The sequence below is a fragment of the Phaenicophaeus curvirostris genome, chromosome 12 (genome assembly GCF_032191515.1).
Source record: "Phaenicophaeus curvirostris isolate KB17595 chromosome 12, BPBGC_Pcur_1.0, whole genome shotgun sequence".
NCBI classification, from domain to species: domain Eukaryota; kingdom Metazoa; phylum Chordata; class Aves; order Cuculiformes; family Cuculidae; genus Phaenicophaeus; species Phaenicophaeus curvirostris.
Genome location: NC_091403.1, coordinates 159,109 through 179,069, shown reverse-complemented (window position 1 = coordinate 179,069; position 19,961 = coordinate 159,109). Strand labels below are relative to the sequence as shown.

The 19,961-nt window shown below is 55.5% G+C and overlaps 2 protein-coding genes across 7 annotated transcripts in view; both read right to left on the bottom strand.

Annotated features, from left to right (window-relative positions):
• Positions 1–237: 237 nt before the first annotated feature.
• RPS17 (ribosomal protein S17) lies at positions 238–3,173 on the bottom strand. The gene is made up of 5 exons (XM_069866871.1): positions 3,042–3,173; positions 2,749–2,900; positions 2,342–2,447; positions 781–846; positions 238–366 (listed from the first exon to the last, which is right to left on the bottom strand). The coding sequence occupies exons 1-5, from the start codon at positions 3,042–3,044 to the stop codon at positions 286–288; spliced, it is 408 nt and encodes a 135-aa protein (XP_069722972.1). The 5' UTR covers positions 3,045–3,173; the 3' UTR covers positions 238–285.
• Positions 3,174–5,490: 2,317 nt separating this feature from the next.
• CPEB1 (cytoplasmic polyadenylation element binding protein 1) overlaps positions 5,491–19,961 on the bottom strand; it is a 36,957-nt gene continuing 22,486 nt past the window's right edge. For 3 of the 6 annotated variants that reach the window (XM_069866494.1, XM_069866497.1, XM_069866498.1), the window contains exons 3-11: positions 13,688–13,914; positions 11,682–11,931; positions 11,278–11,391; positions 11,080–11,184; positions 9,636–9,772; positions 8,452–8,650; positions 6,999–7,093; positions 6,714–6,794; positions 5,491–5,951 (exon numbers count right to left, since the gene is read on the bottom strand). In XM_069866494.1, coding sequence (XP_069722595.1) covers positions 5,841–5,951; positions 6,714–6,794; positions 6,999–7,093; positions 8,452–8,650; positions 9,636–9,772; positions 11,080–11,184; positions 11,278–11,391; positions 11,682–11,931; positions 13,688–13,914 — 1,319 coding nt within the window. In that variant the 3' untranslated portion in view covers positions 5,491–5,840. Of the gene's footprint in view, positions 5,952–6,713; positions 6,795–6,998; positions 7,094–8,451; positions 8,651–9,635; positions 9,773–11,079; positions 11,185–11,277; positions 11,392–11,681; positions 11,932–13,687; positions 13,915–15,379; positions 15,716–19,961 lie in introns of those variants that run through there. The other 3 variants (XM_069866500.1, XM_069866495.1, XM_069866496.1) reach the window with 3 other exon arrangements.

Here is a 19,961-nt window from a genome sequence, read left to right as displayed (position 1 = left end):
TGGCAGGCATGGAGGGTGACGAGCTCCAGCAAGGAGCCACCCATGTCCTCTCCTGGCCACATATTGCCAGAGCCTGTGGATTAACTGCCTCGCATCCCCCAAAGAACCCAAAGAACCAGGGAAGAACCCAAAAAGGCACAGGCAAAGCTGGCTGTGTGGAGGCCTTCCCACCCTCTGGTGCCTTGGATGCCAGCCCTCTCTCATCCCCAAGGACGCAGTTCCGAAGACCAGGCAGGCTGAGACAGTTTCCCACATTTATTGGAAAAGCAACAGACAGTGACTAGCTCAGAGTGCTCCTCGCGGCGTTTTGAAGTTCATCCCCACCGTTGGCTGTGTCACCTGCAGGTTGGACAGGCTGCCAAAGTCCTGGAAAACAGCAAGGATAGGGATCGTTTGAGCTGCTCTGCCCACCATGTGTTGGGGGCAGACGCAGACTCTTCCCAGGAGGAGCAGGAAGGTGCTGTAGTGGCAGAAGGGGAGATTCTTGTCTCCAGAAAGGGAAGATGACCACCCTGCTCCAGAGATCAGCTCCTCTGTGGGGAATGCAGTCTTTTTATGGACAAACTCACACTCACCACTGCCCTGCGAGGGCTGAGGCAGCACTGGTGACAGCACCCTGGGATGCTTTGAGAAGGGAGGGCAGAGTACAGGACCTGCCTTCCCCTCCCAAGAGCTGCACTGGAACTGATCCAACTGCAGGTCCCAGGGATGCCAGGAATGAGCACGGATGCCTTCAGGTGGCAGCACCCACCCCCTCCCTCTGGCAGTGAGAGCACTCACCAGGAGTTTCAACATTTCCTTGGTATCTGGGTCCACTTCAATAATTTCCTGGTCAAGGGCAGAGACCTGCAGACAGAGGACAGACAGACACAGTTTGACAAGGCCCTGCAACCACAGGCATCTCTACCTCCACTCCTGTCCCACCACAAACAAGATCCTGCTGCGGAACTCTGACAACGGAATGAGTCAGGGGGTCCAGCTATCTGGGCCCATGCAGGGAGAAGAGCATCTCATGGAAAGACCTTGGATACCCAAGGATGAATCAGCACCGGGAGGAGCCAGGATCCAGCCACAAACACATGGGTTCCAGTGATCACCAACACCTGCCACACAAGTCCCCTGGAGCTGGGCCACTGCCAGACCTGGCAATGGTGCTGAGTGACTGCCTGGGCTGGCCCAGCCTCAGCACCTGGGGTATCCTCTCTCCAACCCTGGAGCAACCTCTTCAACTTTCTCCCAGCCCCACAATAGCACCTCCACACCTCCTTCCTAAACGTCACACCAGTGTTTTCCTAAGGAACCGGGAATGACGTAGGCTCAGCTAATGCTGCATCCCACTACAGCACAGATGTTCCTTCCCTGTGCAGGGTCCCTCCAAGGGGAGCTGCTCCCACCTCATCTCATCTGCAAACCTTGGTGGAAGGTCACTACGGAAGACACACAGACAGTGCCCCGCCATCTGGTTTCTCCAAACCTCCGACACTAGCACTGGGCTGACACCCAAAATCCAGGTGCTGAGGCATCTGTGAGGGGTTCTGCACAGAGCTGCCAGTAGTTCATGTGCCACTCCCAGATGCCAGGAAATCGGACCAAGCTCTGGTCTCTCCTGGGAACCGCGTCACCTCACCCTGGGCTATAAAACCAAAGCAGCAAAGTACGGGGGGCTCCAGGAGGGAATTCCCTCCACCTCCCCATGCTGCTGCAGCTCCCCCTGACTCCTCATTCTGCCTGTTCCTCTCAGACCATCCCTGAAGCTCCACAGAACCAAAACCCAGCACCAATGGTTTGGGAGAGCAGAAGGAACAGAACCAAGTGGTCCTGTGCAGCGTGGAAGCCAGCAGTTCCACCAGAAACTGCACAGGGAGATTTGGAATAGGGGCAAAATATGCTGTATCTGAAGGCTACAGGGTTTGGGAAGGATGAGATCAAGTCCATCAAACATGGCAATGTTTTGGGAGTGCCTTTCCCTGCTTTAATGACAACTGAGTCATAGATGAGACCCCACCTTCTTACATACATGGGTACAAGAGAGGAGGAAGCTTCACTGGTTCCCTCCATCAGCGGTACCTGCTGTACTGCATATTTTAAGCTGCTCTAAGGTATCTTCCTGCATCCCATCAAATTATATTTTTCTCAAGCCGGGAGAACCGAGGAGAGCTATCACCTGCTGACCGGCAGCAGAGTTAAAGCACAACAACTCAGGCAGTCGGTTTTGAGTGAGAACCCGGACACGCAGCCAAAATCTGCACCAGCCCCTCCTCCTGGTCTCCAGGCAGGCAGGACAGACAGACACAAACAGACAGACGCCAAAGCGAGCGCCCGAGCACAGCCCGATCCTCACCTCAGGAACGTAGTTGTCCCTCCTCTCCCTCTCCTCTTCCTGCAGCTTGATGGAAATGCCTCGGACAGGCCCCCTCTGAATGCGCTTCATCAGGTGGGTGACGTACCTGCGGGACACGGGACCGTCCCAGGGCCTCCCCCCCTGCCCGGGACCGTCCCAGGGCGCCCCCGCTGCCCGGCTCCGCCCAGCACGGCCGCCCCCGGCCCCTGCCCACCCCCACCCCCCGCGATGCCCCCGCCGCAGGGCGAGGCCGTGTCCGACAGCGCCAGGGTCCGGGCGGGACGGCCCCCCGGACACGGGGAGGCTCTCGAGCTGCTCTCCCTGCACGGCCGGTGGCCGCGCCACGGCGCGGGGCGCGGTCACTTTGGAGTGCAGGCCCCGCCGCCCCCGCCGCGCCGCCCCCTCACCCCGCGATCTTGTTGCGCAGCTTCTTGCTGGGGATGATGGCGATCTCCTCGCAGACGCGCTTGTTGGTGTGGAAGTCGTTCCCCAGACGCGTGTAGTACTTCTCGATGATCACCCGCGCCGCCTTCTTCACCGTCTTCGTCCGGACGCGTCCCTGCGCGGGCGGCGAGGACACCGGTCAGACCGGGCCCGGCCCCCCCGCCGCCCGCTCCCCCCGCCCCCCGCGGCCGCCCGGCGCCCCGCGGAGCGGCCCCGACGGCGGATGGCGGCGGATGGCGGCGCAGCCCGCACCCACCATGGCTGCGGCGGCAGCTGCGAGAGCACAAGGGCCGATGGGAGGCGTGCGGCGCGCGGGGAGGGCACGGCCCCGCAGCGCCCCCGTGCGGCCCGGGGGACCCAGCGGCGCGGGGCGGGGCTGGGGTTCCCCCGGGTCCCAGTGCCCGCCCCCGCCGCGTTCCCGCCCCCTCAGGGCTGAAGCCGCAGACTCGAGGGGGTGGGAAAGACCTGCGGGAGCGCGGGGTGGAGCCCACAGCGCGCCCGAGCGCCGCGTCTGCTCGGCTTTTGGACCTCTCTAGGGACAGGGAACTGCACCCCTGCCCTGGGCAGCCTCTGCCAGGGAAGAAATGCTTTCCCACTGGCACAACTTGAGGCCGTTCCCTCTCACCCCATCCCTTGTTCCCCGGGAGCAGAGCCCAGCACTCACCTGGCTCCAACCTCCTTTCCAGGAGCTGCAGAGAGCGATGAGGTCTCCCCTCACCTCCTGTTCTTCAGGCTAAACAGCCCCAGGGCCCTCAGCCGCTCCCACAAGCCCTGTTCTCCAGAGGCTTCCCAGCTCCATTCCCTGCTCCAGATACACTCCAGCCCCTCACTGTCCTCCTCGGAGTGAGAGGCCCAGAACTGAACCCAGGAGTCAAGGTGCTGGGGGTACAGCCTCCCCCGCACCAAGTGCACAGGACAATCCCCTCCCTGCTCCTACTGCCACCCCCTGGCTGAGCCAAGCCAGGGTGCTGGTGGCCACCATTGGCTCTGTTCAGCCACTGCCACCCAGCACTCTCAGAGCTTTTTCCACCACGCAGCTTTCCAGCCACTCCTCCCCAAGTGTGGAGCATTGTGTGTGGATGTTGTGACCCAAGTGCAGGACCCAGCACTTTGCCTTGTTGAATCCCACCCTGCTGGCCTTGGCCCATAGATCCAGCCTGGCCCCATCTACAGATCTTTCCTGCTGTGACAGAGGAGCTGGCCAAACCCCCACATATTCACAGCACTATCACTGGCCCCAAAGGAAAGAGGGAGGCCACTTCTGGGGCTGCAGAGCTGCCCAAAGCCCTCTCCAGGGGCACAGCATGCCCATGAGTGCCCTCAGGGGGCAGCCCCACCACACCCCAGACTCTGCCCAGCCCTCTGAGCCCATCCCCAACCTCAAACAGCCCAGCAGGGCATCACCCCTCCCCTGAGGAGGGTGGGCCATCCCAAATAAGTAAGCAGTGAGTTAATGAAGTTAAGTAGGGGAGCTCGAGCTGGAGCCTGGTTGCTTCTCCTAAGGGGTCCCAAATGCACCAACTGAAGGAACCTTAAGTAATTGGTACCTAAAACCAAATCTTCCTCCAGCGAAGTTGAGTCCCACACAGCACCCATACATTCCCCGCTATGCTCTAGAACTCGAGTCATTTCACCATCCCAGCCCTCCTGGTTGCAGAGATCCCACAAGTAAGGAGCAGGAGAGGGTTGTGGGTTTTTTTTGCTGCAACGTGTTTAATATGTGCCAAAAACTACACCACAGCTTACTCCACGCGTCTGCAGGAGAGTGCAGTCTTGCCTGCATATACTACAATGAGGTAGAGACTTCACACACAGCTTCACGAAACCCCACAAAGAGCAGCTGGGATTATGCAACAATGCAACATCAGCTCAGCAGGAAAAAAAAAAAAAGAAAAAAAAAAGAGGGAAAAATTATGACACTGGATCTTTGGCACACAGCTTCCAATAGAGGGGAGAGGAAGGAAAAAAAATAAAACAATGCTAATTAAAGTTCTCAAATCCCAGCAGCAGCATCCCAGTCAACTGCACTGTTGCTCCGTACGTTTCGTAAAGGAAAGGAAAAGTCCTTGTCCCCTCTAAGAGAAAGGGCTCCCAGGATCCTCTGCCCACCTGCTGGCACGCAGCCCTTTTTTAGCTCATTACAAAAGAAAAGGTCAGTCCTGTGACTTCGTGTGATTAAAAACCTCTATCAACCCCCCATAAGTGCAACTTAAAAAAGTGCAACAAACTATTTAAAACTATGTACAGCAGCTCAGAGATCGATTATCTGGTCCAGTTTCAAGTCCAAAAAAGCCCGTCCTGCTCCATTGCAAACCCCTCTGTTTTCAACTCCCCACCAGCAGCCCCAGACACAAACTGCAGTAATGTTAAAAGCTGCCAGGAAAGAAAAAAATCTTTCATTTCAAACGACTTAAAAACTGTTTAAGAGTGTAAAAAGGAACTGGTAAAAACCCTCGAGCGTAAAATATGAAATATGATTTGGTTTAAATGAAGAGCAAAGTCTCCTAGTTGTTACAGTAAAAAACGCCAGCTGAACATCCAGTTGATGCCGTTCAGGTGGGGGTTAAATGAATGGAAAGGCACTGTATGGCAACGGCAAAGAAATGGAGCCATGGGACCTGCGTCATCACCACCGGTATTGCGAGGAATGTAAAAAAGCGCCTTTAATAAATAAAAAACCTAGGGGAAGGCATCTGCGAAAACACCTTCTCAACACGTGGCCTTTTTTTGTATGGTTTTTTTTTTTTTTTTTTTTTGCTTCTCATCAGCAAACCACGAACCAAAGTCTGGGAACTGCAGAATCACGTGAGGGGCGCTCCTCCCCCTCAGAACCCCCCAAACCAAACCTGACAAAATCCACTGTGCATTAGTGCAGAAACAAAAAGACCAGCAAGTGCAAACGTGAATGTAAGAATTTTTTCCCCGTTAGTCCTCAGGAAGCGCATTCCCAGCCTGGGTCTGGCCCAGCAGGCACGTTCGTGCGCTCTCCACTCAGCAGGGTGACAAAAGGACTTTCTCCTGCGCCTGTGGCAGCCCCAGAGCCATGGCAGCCTATTTAGCTGGAGTCCCTGTTCTTCTGGTTGCGCATCAGTGGGCGGTGGTGACGCAGGACCTCCATGGAATGCTGCCAGTGCCAGCAGGAGCGGCAGAAGTACTTGAAGCAGATCTAGAGGGAGAGCAGAGGGTAATGCTGTGGGGTGGGGGTTCCAAGCCCGGCAAACAGACATCACCAGGGAAGCAGAATCCCCTCTCTCCACGTTTTGCAGCCCATCAGCCCATGGATCTTCGAAGGGAAGGAGGGAATTCCAGCCATGCTGCCAGCAGGCACGTTGTGCTGGGCTTCCAGCACAGCCCCTTTAACATAGGTTTGGAAAAAGAGGATGTGGGCATCGAACAGAAGCAGCCAGGGCTGACACCTGGCAGGCACAGGCTCCACCAGCGTTCTCATTGCCACCTTTCCCAGCAGAGCAGGGTATGCTGCTGCTCAGCTCCCTCTGAGACACCAAAGAAGCTGCCAGACACTGGCTGAACTCCTTTGCCCACCGTGAGTGGAGGTCAGCAGCCAGGGTTCCTACATTTTGAGACCAACTGCAGGGTGATGGCTTCCAGCAGGTCACAGCTGAGAGAGCAGCAGCCTCCCCCTGGGATCAGCCTGCTGTCTACGACAGGCCCTGGCACAGCACCAGCAGAGTTGCCACATCTCTGGCTTGAGGCAGGGTTGGAAAGCCACTTTTGCACCTCAGTGAGCACTGGAGCTGCACCTGAGAAGCACCGCACCTCCTCTGAAACCTGTGGCCCTCGTGTGAACACTTCACTCGCCCTCCTCACTCAGCAAGGGGGAAAGAGGTGTCCCCAAGGACAGGCCTGCTCCTCCTCGAGGAGAGGCCCCAGCACAGGAGCTGAGCACAGCAGCGGCAGAAAGCCTTACCTGGTCTCGGCAGAAGAAAGGGCCAGGCTGGGCACTGCAGACTTGGCATAAGGAGTCCTCCAGGTACGGGTCAATCTGAACCTGCCAGAGAACCAGGCAATGAAGAGTGACTGTCCATCCCTGGGGACTCCCTTGGGTCCCTCCCATCCACCGCCAGCACACCTCCCAGCTGGCAGGGCAGCAGCTCACCACCTCAGTCTGCTTCCACAGGGACACCGGGCAGGCTCTGCAGGCCATGGTGCCCCTGTCACGCAGAGCTAGGTCCCCATCTGCCAGCTCACTCACCTTTTTAGTAAACTTGGTCGTTTTGATCTCCACAAACGCAGCGGTCACCGCCTTCAGGTAGCTGCGCTGGTTGTTAAAAGTGACACGGCCAGATCCTGGAATGAGCCAGACCACAGGCATTAGACTGATCCGGCACCTTCAGCAGGAACCAGGGAGGCCAAGGAGGCTCCCACCAGCACGATCCCTTCTCAGTACTGTTCAGCTACCAGCAGGGAAGCAGTTTTTACAGAGAGACCACATCCAAGCCCTAGTGACTCCACTTGCTCCTTCCTCACACAGTGACTGAAGCACAGCAGGCAGCTGGGAGCAGAATGGCCTTTCTAAACACCTCCAGACTGGCTGAGATGAGCTTACAGGTGGTAGCACTCCCAGGAAGCCCAGTAGCAGGCGCAGGGATGCCACCACAGCACTCCCAAAGGCAGCAAAGCAGCAGGCTCTATGCCTGCACCTCAAATACACCAGTGCTGAGACAGCTCAGCAACTTTTATTTTGAGCCTCCCACTCATTCCAGAGCCTTGTGTTTTGCAGCTTTATTGCCAGTCAGCAGCATTCCCACACCACTCTCTTCTAGACAAATTATGTTAAGCTCCAGGAAAATGCATCCATGCTTACCTGTGGGTTCCCCTCCGCAAAGTAAAGGGAGCTCTGGCTGTTAGGGGCTGCCGTGCACACCAGCAGACTGCCGAAGCTCCGCTCACCAACAGCCACAGCACAGAGCCTTACCCAGAACCTATCGGCTGCTCTCTGGCAGCGTCACATGGGACCCAGGCAGGAGGGCCTGGATCTGCTTCAGGGTTACACTCTGTGCAGGGACTGCAGCTGCACTCAGGGGTCCCCCTTTCTTCCAGGGGGGTCAATTCCCCCTCACAGCAGGACCACCCAGAAGCTATGTTGGTCAGTAAACCTAAATCAGCTCCTCATGAGCACATCAGACACTGCTCCTCTTGACACACAGCACCAGAAGGATCCCCTCCACCCAAGATGATCTGGCATGTGGCAGGTTACATGCAGCAGCAATCCCCTAGAGCCTCCCAACAAAACAGGGCAGCACCTCAGCACAGGAGATGCTTCTGTCAACACCGAATATCAGGGTAGAGTTTAGTTACTGAAACAGAGCCTGCCTAAAGCAAAGGCTGGAAGCGCCAATCCACAGTTGGGAGCCAGAGTTCCCACTCACCGCAGAGAGCAACCTGGGCTCTACAGGAGGTTTTCATATCATACTGTAGGACTGCACAGTACCAGCATGGGGCAGGCCACTGGCCAAGACTGCATCTGTGGTCATACAGGGGCTAAGAATTTGCCTAAGGTCTCACAGTTCATTCCCCCTCCCTTGGGATTGAAGCAGATCCTGGCAGCCCTTTCTTTCCACCATGGGACCAAGCAAAAGGCACAGTTGCAGCCTCCTCAGAGCATGCTCTGGGTGACTGCTGATCCTGGCAGGACCATCACTTACCAATGGGATACTTGTGTTTGTCTGTGTCAATGCCAGCGTAGACCACCCCTCCAAACAGGTCATACATGACTGTCGCCAGGGCTTCCGCATTCAGCATCCCATGCAGAGCACCCACAAAGACCGTCTTGCTGGGATCAAGCCGCTGCGATGGACTACGTACAAAGTTGCTGTCTGCCAGCACCCACGGGATCACCTGCACCTGGAACCACACAGCAGAGGGGGTCAGTCCAGGGCTGACAGAACCACAGGCTGTGCTGCTCCCTCCATGCACTTGGCTGACAGCAGAAGCCATCTCAGACCCTCAGACCTCACCTTCAACCTGCAAACACCCCTTTTGTTAGTGCTGCTTAGGGTCCACAGCTCCAGCCTTGCTCCAGACACCTCAGGAGCCCACTGGCCCAGTCAAGGGAATAAATCCAGCTGCCAATTCCAATAGGAGCTCGCATCTGGTGAGACAGCCAACACCAGGCTGCAAGGAGGAGAAACTGCTGCCAGAGCTCATTCACCAGGCATGAAAGTGCTGCAAACAGCCAGACACCAGGAGTGCTGTCTGGAGTGCGATTCCTTTGTGCCTGTCTAGATAAGAGCTGAACCTCAATTCTTTAGCCCCACAAACCTGTGCAGCAGTTTCTGATCTACAGCTGAGGTCCTCCTTTCACAGAAGGCCAACCTGAGCCTCCAGCAGCCTCAGCACCTCCACCTCCAGAGCCAAGGCTGCATGGGCAGCAGCCACAGTTACAGCTGTGGATCCAAAATACTCGCCTGCTGCAAGCATGAAAGCCATGTGTTCTGCCAGCAGACAGTGTCTAATAACGCACCCAAGGTATCACAGCCTGTTTCCGCAAGCAAAGGTGCCGAATGAAGTATAGAACAGTGAAATCCTTGCTCTTGTGCTCCTTTCTTGGTAACTCAAGCTGCCCAGCTCCACGAAGCCAGGGTCTGCCCTATATCCAGGCGCTCCAGGTTACAATTCCTGATGCAAGCTGTTGTGAAGGATGCAAACACCAACCTGACCCTCTCCCTGTCTGCATCCGGCCCCACTGCAGGAGCACATCAATTAAAGACTGACAAGACCCAGTGTGACTCCTGCTGCTGTTTCAGCTGAAGCTGAAGTAACACTGCATACCCCGTTGTCTCCCGGGACCTCACCAGCATCCCCTGCTGTCAGTCGCAGGGCTCCTCACCTCTTTGCAGCGCATCCTGCGGCTGGACATCTTGAAGTAGTATTCACTAAGACCATCAGGACTCAGCATATCCTGGGAGCACGCCTGGAGCAGTGCACGCACAGATTTCTCCGACTCAAACACCAAGTAGACATATCCTTTAGAGGTGGAGGGAAAGGAGCAGTTGTCAGAGATGCAGTGGAGTAGAAAGATCATCCCAGCTTGCAGACACTCAAAATCCTCCAGAAGCCACCCAAAGTATCTGCACTGCAGATCCCTTGCTGTCCCCAACCCCTCCTGGAGAAGGAATTTGCAGTGCCTGCCCAAGCAGATGATCCTGTGGTACCACACAGAGCCTGGCAGAGCTGGGACAGAACCCAAGCTCCACACGGCACAAGGGGCAAGCTGCCTCCATCCAGTGCTACATGGGTCACTGTCCCCCAGCACAAAGCCACATCTAGAAAAGTGTCACTAGCAGCGTGGGGTGGGGGGAACCCTCTCTGGGGCTTCTGGAGCCCCATGTGGGGCTGTCCTGCTATGGGCAAGAGCCACCGGCCTCCACTGTCAGTATGAGCAACCTTGACATAAAGTGCATGTAGAGCCAGCAGGCTGTGGGGACTGAGCCAAGCAGTGCCTGGGCCATAATCAGGTCTAGAGTACCTGGACTGATGTGTTGTGGTAATGAGTTACAGGGTAACTGAGCAGCTGGTTTGTAGGCACAGTGGTGCCTACCAGCCTCATTCAGTCACCAGAGCAGTGTGAGGCACAGAGTGCTGGCACTGATGGGGCCACAGAGATGATCTGAGGTGCTAGAGCACCTTCTGAATGAAGACATCCTGGAGAAGAGAAGGCTCCAGGGAGACCTCAGAATAGCTTCCAGTACTGAAAGGGGCTGCAGGAAAGCTAGGGAGGGCAGGGATAGGATGAGGGGAACTCTTCTAAGCTTAAAGAAAGGAAATTAAGGTGACATCTGAGGGAGAAATATTTTTCCTGTGAGGGTGGGGAGGCCCTGGCCCAGGTTGCCCAGAGCAGTGATGGCTGCCCTATCCCTGGAGGTGTTCAAGGCCAGGTTGGATGAGGCTTGAAGCCCCTGATCCAGTGGGAGGTGTCCCTGCCCACGGCAGGGGCTGGGACTGGATAGGCTTAGAGGTCCCAGCCCAAATCAGTTCATGATTCTGTAGTGGAAGGTATTTTAAAGCCTGGAACTTCTATTTCTGGGCCATGACATCTGAATTATGACGCAAAGCCTGCTTTCCTGCAGACTGTGCTGTGGTCAGGCGGAAGGTCAGGGGGTGCCGGGTTTGAGGTGACAGTGCTCCGCAACCCTTGTGCTGACCCAAGTGAGCATGGGAAGTTTACCCTAGGTGCTCTGTACCATCCTGTCACCAGCATGCAGCCATACCATCCCAGCATCTGTGCTGTAACATAGCATGGGAAAAATGTAACCCTACCGTGTCGCTATTACCTTTAGGCATATTACCTTTGGGAGGGCAGCGCGGGTGTTTGCCATCCTTACCAGGCCACTCCACACTCAGGGAGCCAAACACACGGAAGGTGTTGATCAAACCAGCTACAAAAGAAGGAGATAAGTCAGCTTTCCTTCAGAAAGCTCGATCCTGATGTCAAAACCCAAGGCCTCAGCATGGGGCTGGGAGCTGCTCACCTTCCGTGATGTCCCATGGAACTCCTCCCAGGAACACTTTACAGGAGTAGACAGGGTTCTTGTAGTTTCGAGGAGGCAGCTGCCCACTCCAGGTGTAGGTGGCTTCATTCACAGCTTGGACAAGCACAAGCAGTGTTGAGTATGGCACCACCTCCACTCTCCTAGAGGTCTCCAAGCAAATCCCCACATTCCACAGCTCCAGGTTTAGCAGAGCCACTGCAGTGGGCAGCTGCCCAGACAGCCTGTTTTCCCATCAGCAGGCAGACCCAGCATCAAGCTTGGGCATGGAGCATACCTTGATCACTACACACATGCCCAGCCATGTTACTGAGGCCAGCTGCATACCCCCAGACACAGGACCACCACCATGTACTGGAGCTGGCTGTGACCTCCACCCAACCTACCTGCTGCTTGCCTGTGGAGCCTGGCTTCTCTTTCAATACTGAAGGGATCTTCTGGAGAGTCCAGGAGATCCCAGGAAGGCCATGCAGATGCTCCAGGCCATCTTTTTGATGTACTGGCTGGGGAGGAAGCGACTGCAGCCAGGGCAGCTTGATCTTGATCCAGCCGGGATGCCACTCCCATCTTTAGGGGGTCTCTTGACACCCCACTGAGGGGCAGGAAGGGCAGAGGAGGGGAGATGCGAAGGCTTGACTGCAAGAGAAAGTCGATGTCAAAACCGCACTTCCAAGGAAGAGTACATAACTCTGTAGGCCACGTGTCATGCTGGGCCTTGCCTTTGCCCATAGCAGAAAGGTCTCGCCGACCTCCAGTTCTCCCAAGACCCTCTGAGGTCTGTCAGAGGCAGGAAAGCAGCCCCCAATACCTGTCCCAGTAGTCTGACAGGACATGGTTACCCTGGGAAAGGTTTGCCCCTGCAGCCACTTCCCACTGAACCCATGCCCAATTATCAGCAGTAGGGACTGCTGCAGGCCACAAATCCAACAGCCACCTCTGCCTGCACAGCCTTAAGGACTGCTGCCATCCCCAGGAGCACCAGACAGCCCAGGAGCCACGCACTTCGCTGGCAGTATGCAGGGCTTGCCAGCAGCTCCACAGGCCCTCAGTCAGCACTCACCTTCCACGGACCCACTCCCAGCAACACCAGATCCAGGCAGGGGCTCAGCTGGCTGCAAACTCAACCACTTCCTAGTTTATCCTCTCCCAGGGGGAAGGAGTAAAAGCAGGGATGTGAGACACTGCAGCTTAGTGCCAGCCACCCTGCAGATCCAGCAGCATGCTGCTGCGGCACAGCCACCCACACCAAGGCCATGCCAAGGAAGATCTGACCTTCAGGAACAAGGCCAGCACAAAGCCCTGCCATCCCGCACTGTCTGCAGTCATCAGAGCCCAGGCAGCTGCAGCTGCTTACAGCTCCCCTGCTCCAAATTCTGATTCTCCAGGGGCTCCAGGAAAGCTGAGTAGGGGCCCTTGATCAGGGAGGACAGGGACAGGAGAGGGGGAATGGTTTTAGGCTGAAAGAGGGTAGACTGAGATGAGACGTTAGGGAGAAATGTTTTGCTGTAAGAGTGGGGAGTGCCCTAGCACAGATCACCCAGAACAGTGGTGGCTGCCACATCCCTAGAAGTGTTCAAGGCCAGGCTGGATGGGGCTTTGAGCAACCTGATCCAGTGGGAGATGTTCCTGCCCATGGCAGGGGTTGGAACTAGATGGGCTTGGAGGTACCAGCCCAAACCATTCCACGAGTCTGATTCTCCACAGTGGATCACTGGAGAATCAACCCCATGGAATCAGCTGTGTCCTTCATGCCTACAATACCATGGCAGAGCCAGCAGCAGCTCAGACCCAGCTTTAGCCCCAGATCCTTAGGGGGAGCCACACCGTCCTGTTTGGCACCTAGAACTGCTGCTCTCTCTGCAGCACAGACTGGGTCAGTGAGAGACTCGCTGGCTTCCAAATTTAGCTGTGCTTTAGGGGAACAGAAGCAGGCCAGACCCAGTTTTTGCTACCAGAAACAGCCCTGAGAGAGAATTGCATTCAGCAAACAGAAAAGGCAGTGAAAAGCAGGGACAGGAGCCTCTGGGAAGCCCATGCTAGAGCCAGCTGCACCGACGAACCACCTCCCTATCAGCACTGGGGCACAGACACCCTCCTGCCCCACCCCGGCTCAAGCACTCAGGCCCCTTCAGTGGGAACTTCTACCCAAATGGGTTGTAAGCACAAAGGCAAAAGGCCAAACCAAAAATATTAGTGTCAGTCTGTGCTGAAGGAGGCCTGCATGAGCAGCCCTTCTGCCAAACCCAGGGTTGCAGACGAACCCTGCCTTGCCAGTGTGGGCACCATGGATCCCTCTGGCAGCCCCTCCCCCTGCAGCACCCCAGCTCTCCTGCACTCCCTACAAATGCAGCAAGGCACCAGGAATGAGAGCAGGCACAAGACCCAAACTTACAATCAAATCTGAGAGATGGTCAGAGCCTGAGCTGAACCCACTCGTGTCCGAGTCCGAGGGGCTGCTGGAGCGGGAGTCCAGGAGGGAGCGGGAATCCAGGCGGGAGTTCCTCAGTGTTGGTGTGGAAAACTTTTCTGACAGGTCTGATCCAATGGGGTCCAAAGGCAGGAAACCCAGGGGGGGTTTCCCCAGGACATTCCCAAGAGGATTACTCAGCATGCTTAGAACTGCAACAGAGAAAAAGCCTGTCAGTGCTGCAGCATGACGCACCTCCTTCCCTCCTGGCTCTGTGGCAGCAGCCCAGGAGGATGCTGGCTCTCATCAGCCCACGGATGGCTCACCAGGAAGGTGGCACAGCCAGCAGGCACCAGCTCCAGAAAGGCTGCATGCTCTCTGCTGTCAGTTGCAGCACAGCTGGAGCCAACTGCAGAACTTGGTGTGGCCAGCAAACCAGAGCCTCTCATACAGGTGCTCCAGATGGGCCCCCTCCACCCAGTCTGTGCCATTATGCCAGCATTTCTTGCTGCGTGTGCCAGGACCCGTGCAGTTTTAGTGACAGGGGCAGTGACAGGGCCCAGGGCCAGCATTCGCAGCACACATCAGCAGCCGGGCTGAGAGGAGCAAGGTTGGAAGGTGAGATGCCACACACATTGGCTCTGATGGGAGATAGTACTGGCAGCCAGCGATGTGCCAGCCTGGCCTGCTGACACGGGAGATGCTCCACAGCCAGCAGCAAGCACCATCCCTGGGACACACTCACAACAAGCCTGTCTGGTTAGGCCTCTGCCTGCAAGCCAACAGACAAGTATGCGCCAGACTGCTTCCCTCGCACGGCAGCAGGGTTTCCTCCCACTGAGAAGAATCAAGGCAAGCAAATTCCTCCCTCCAAACAGAGTCATCCCTATCCCCCGCAAGCAGAGCTCCAGGTCATCAAAGTCCCATCCTGCTCTGTGGGCCAGCAGTGCAGGGCCAACTGCAACCCCAGAGAAGCAGGAACGCAGGGCTGACTTGGCCATGCAGGATCCCATGGGGGCATGACACCAGCCAGCTCTGTTCAGAAGGAGCAAGTCCCAGCAAGCTGAGCATGTCCCCAAACAGAGTGAAAAGAGCAAAGCATTCAGAAATGGTTTTAATTATTCAGAGGCTGCAAAACAAGGCAGCTTGCCCTGAAGCTTTCACCAAGTGAGTTTGGGATCCACTTGATCACCTCCAGCCCCAGCTGATCCCAACCAGCAAGTACCCCAAGGTTTTATCTCATGTCTTCAGGTAGCTCTTGTAGAAGAGGATTAACAGCCCAAAACACTGCCCAAACCAGTTGAGCAGAAAAACACTACCACAAAGTGGCACATGATATTCAGATAGCAGTACAAACACTATGCCAGCACCAGAGAAAGCTGTCGAGAACGGACAAAGCAGGATGGTGGGATATAACTGTCCCACACAGCGCTTCCCAGAACATATCAGCTGCAGAGATGGCCTCTCCAGTCTCACACCACGGTGGGAAACCTCAAAACACCATCAAAACCCCAGACAGGTACAAGTGCATCCTTACTTGAGTAATCTCCCTCGCCCCAGGGCAAAGCAAGCCTGCAGGAGTTGCCACTGACAAGCACGGCACCTCCCCACATTTATCCCTGCAAGACTCCCCAAAGGCAGACCCATGTTGGCTACAGCACAGGACTATGAACTCACCTATGACCGCACTCAAAGCGACCTCCTGCGCTTGGAATACCTGCTTGGCTCTCCAACCGAGGCGCCTGTGCTCAAACCCAGCCCTGCAGGCATGGAATGCCCTCGATGGCCACCGGGACTCACTCTGGGCAGCACCGTGAGCAGAGGCTGCCCCACTTGCTGTGGCAGGCAGTGAGGGAGAGCTGCTGCCGACTGCTCAAGCCAGGGAGGAGGCTGCTCGCTACTAGTCACAACGCCAGGCAGCACATCTCCCAGCCCAGGCAAGCCGCACTCTGCTGGTTCGCCGGCTTCTCTGAAGCCACGTGATGTGTTTAAAAATACAGCCGGCGCATTGTTCTGGGGAGACAGCTGAATGTGTTAAACAGGCTCAAAAATCTGATTAGTCACTAAACAGCACAGAGTCACAGCAAAGCAGCTGATCCCACAGCCCGAGCCCCACCGCCAACACGCTCCAGTGCAGACGCCCTCCTCTGCCAGTGAGCCTGGTGGGTTTGTAATGCTGGGCAGAGAGCAGCCCTGTGCTGACCCCATGCATTCAGTGTTCCTAGAGACCAGAGGCAAACACCACCCAGACTGCTGCAAGGCAATACTGTCTTGCACCTTATCTCTTGGCTATCAGAGATGCAGGACCAGAATCCTGTTTGGGATGTATCACCAAGGGTCCAGGGGCTCATCAGGGAGTCCCCAAAGGTGCTAGGGGGTCCAACTGCTCTAGCCCATTTTTTCCACCCCCACCTCTGCCACCACACTGGCTTGCAACAGCTGATGCTTACGTGCTTGCTCCCAATATTGCTTAGCACTCACCGCAGCCAGAAAACCAGTAAGGCCAGTACGGGCATGTGCAGGTGGCAGGATTACTGGCCTTTCAAGGGATTGACTGTCTGGGCATCTGAGTTACAGCACTGAGCAAAGTCCCAGCAGCTACAACTGACCCACTCCTGACTTCTTGTCCTGGAAGTGCTGACATTCTGCGGCTAACACAGATGGATTTTATCCACTCTAGAAGCCTTGACAGGCCTGCACAAGCAACACACAGTTACTGTCCCTCTGCAGGCTGCCCTGAGTGGGTGGGAGACCCTGTATCACCCCAGTGGGTCTGACTCAACTTCCCAAGGTACCTACAGCCACTCACAGGGATGCAGGGAGGAAAAGCTGCAAGCCACACTTGGCACTGCCTCCTCCGCACTTGCCAAGCACTCAGGTTGTGTCCTCTGCAGCCACCTTTGTGGGTAGCCTAGGAAACACCAGCACAAGAGAACAGATCACATTTCTCACCCCCAGCCTAGAGGCAGCCCACTCCAACTCCCTGCCTGCAGGGCTGTCTACCAAAACCCCTTCTAGGGGATAAGCAAACAGGCTGCCCACCTCAGGAACACCCTAAGGTCATTGAGGCCACACAGTAAAACACCAGTTCTTCCAGGGAATTTGGTTTTCTCTCCTGGAAGGGGAAACAAGGCCATCTCTGACACATATGCAAGATGCATCAGCAATTCATGGTGTCGAGATCCCACAGTGAAGCAGCAGACACCAGACTAAAATACCTCAGTGCAAAAAAACCCAAGCATCTTTCATATCTACAGGGGAAATTCTAACTGAAGGGTCACAGCATGGTTCACACCCAACCACCCAGACAGCAGCCCCAGTGTCCAGCAGCTCACAGAGAGCTTCTGGAACCTTTCATGCTTCCACTCCAAGCTGCAGGAGAGGCCAACGCCAGCACTACTCTGCAGGGGCAGCAAAAAGCTCGCTTTTAATAGGAGCTCAGTTCTGACTTTTGACTGGCTGCTGCAGCTTTAATGCCTGGATTTGGAGCCAGCGAACTCCATCTTTGAGCATGTCAGCCAAATGCTGACAGATTTAAGAGCTCTGTGGAGTGGTCCCGATGCCAGTGTGGCACTCAGCCAGGTCACGGGTGCTCAGGTTGCTCTCCAGCAAGCAAACTTTTTACAAACCACTCCTCCTCCTTGGTTGAGCTTTCCTGAGTAAATGCCATCAGGAAATCGCTGCTGCAGCACACCCTCTCAATTCCTGCACCATCCTGATGTTCCTAAAGACAACAGGGGGAGCACACACAAGCACCTTGGACCCATCACACCTAAGAGGGTGCCTCGTTTCAACTCTCCATGCCAACTCTGCCTTGCTGACTCCAAATCATCTTTTAAATCTAGTTACCAGTTACTGAGCTACCACGTTTAACTTCACCAGTCTCAGCTGGATTGCTCCATCTGTACACACTGTGGCTCACAGCACACACCTCAGTGCCCCAGCAGCAAAAGATGCCCAGCACGCAGCCCAACCAGCCTTGGAACGGCTTCTGTTCTTCCATGCAGTGCTTGGACTGGCAATTGCAGACCCCAGCACCTGCTGAGGACCCTAAAGCACACAGCTCTCTTCCCTACACACTACAATTTATAGTTGTTTAAGCAATAGATCTTCCCAGTAACCTGGACCAAGCCCATTTTACAAGCAATGAATTGAAAGACAAGCCCTACGGAGCTGGGCTTACCAATGCCAGCAGCTCAGGAAAGGGCTCTGGGTAAATAAACCACCACGTCGATGACAAATGACACTTTACTGCCTTCAACAAGACCTTAAGAGCGGCACCTCACACAGAGCACCTACAGAACTAATTCCTGACAGCAGGAGTTGACAGAAAGCTCTGCCACCAGAACAAGTACCTCTGCTTCAGTGTGGTCCTGTGGGAGACCATGCAGCAGAAAGGCCAGCAGCACATCAGCAGAGGGGTGCCAGCGCTCTCTGCTCCTCACTATGTCAGCTTTAGCCAGGTTCTCTGGAAACAGAGTCCTCCCCAAAGTAAAAACATCTCCCTTTAGAGCTGTCCAGGCCCTTCTGCTCAAAATCTTCCCCCTACTGTAAGACCCTAGAAACGTGGAATCAAAGACCTTTTCCAACCTTAATAATTCTAAGCTCACCCAGCCCAATGTCACCATGTCTGCTAGACCCAGTCCCAAATCGCCATGACCACGTGCTTTCTGAACACCTCCAGGGACAGGGACTCCACCCTTGCCCAGGGCAGCCTCTGATAGGACTTTACCACTCTTCATAAAGTAGTATTTCCCACAATCCAACCTCACCTTCCCCTAGCACAACTTCAGGCCATTTCCTCTCGTCTCATCCCTTGTTCCTTGGGAGCAGAGCCCAGCACCCACCTCGCTCCAACCTCCTTTCCAGGAGCTGCAGAGAGGGATGAGATCTCCCCTCAGCCTCCTCTTCTCTAGGCTAAAGAGCCCTACAACCCTCAGCTGCTCCCACAACCCCCGGGCTCCAGAGGCTTCCCAGCTCCATTCACTTCTCTGGATGGACTTCAGCCCTTCAGTGTCCTTCTTTAAGTGATGTGCTCAGAACTGAACCCAGGAGTTAAGGTACAGCCTCCTCAGCACTGAGTGCATGGAACAATCCCTTCCCTGATCCTACTGGCCACCCCATGGCTGACCCAAGCCCAGACCAATTGGCCTTCTTGGCCACCTGTGACACTGCTGGCCCACAGAGGAAGAAAACAGCATTTGCCATGTGGCAACACACATCACTGCCTCTCCACAAGCCTTGAAGGCACACAATCATGTGCATGCACAAACTCCCATTGAGCAGAACAGCATGCCGGGCCCCAAGTTTTCCCATCACCAGTGACATCTGGCACCTGCATGCTTAATGCACAGGCAACTCAACACCACATCTGGCAGCTGCGCCAAGCACCTGTAGGCATTCTTTGAAATTATGCTCTGACTATGTATTTCAGCCTCTGAAAGCTGACCACAGGGCTAGAGGAAGGCTGTTTGAGAGGGACCAGGACTTGCATGAGCAGGCCTGCAATGCTAAGCTCTTCAGTGGGTCACTTCTGCCCACTGGCACCACCAGCAAGGTCAGAAAACAGGGCATTTCGGTCTCCTGAGAGGAGACACCAGGAGTTCGTCCACTGGGAGATTCCTCAGCACAAGAGGAATGGCAAATGGTCAAAACCTCTCCTTCATCCAACCACTTACGCTGAAAGTCCACCCTTCTGTCCCAATCTCCTTGCAGAGGCAGGAAGGAGATAAATAGGAAAGCTCTTACCAGGAGAAGCAGGGCAGAGGAGATGGGTTTCAGTGCCACCATGCTTCTGCTTCCACTCAGAGACACCTGCCGTGCCCAGAGGCTGCAGAGCCGTACATACATTTGGGGCAGGGCAGCGGAGGAGGGAAGCAGCGTGACCAAGGCCCTGGGGACTGAACACAGTGCAGTTTCTTTTGTCATTTGTGAAATAAGCTCGCTGAGAAAAAAATAGGCTGCTGTCCCAAACAATGGCCCGCTGCAGTTCCAGAAAAACAGCTTGTCTGCAGTTTTCACCACCCAGCCAGTCTCTGCCCTGGCAGGGTGGGAGCAGGCTGGATGTTTTAGTCAGCCAAAAAGCAGCACCTCCTACAGACATGAAATAACTCCACAGCAAGAGGCACAGGAAGGACATAGATCTGTTGTAATGGGTTCAGAGGAGCTCTGGAAGATGATCCGAGGGCAGGAGCACCTCCTGTATGAGGACAGGTTGGGAGAGTTGGGGTTGTTCAGCCTGGATAAGAGAAGGCTGCAG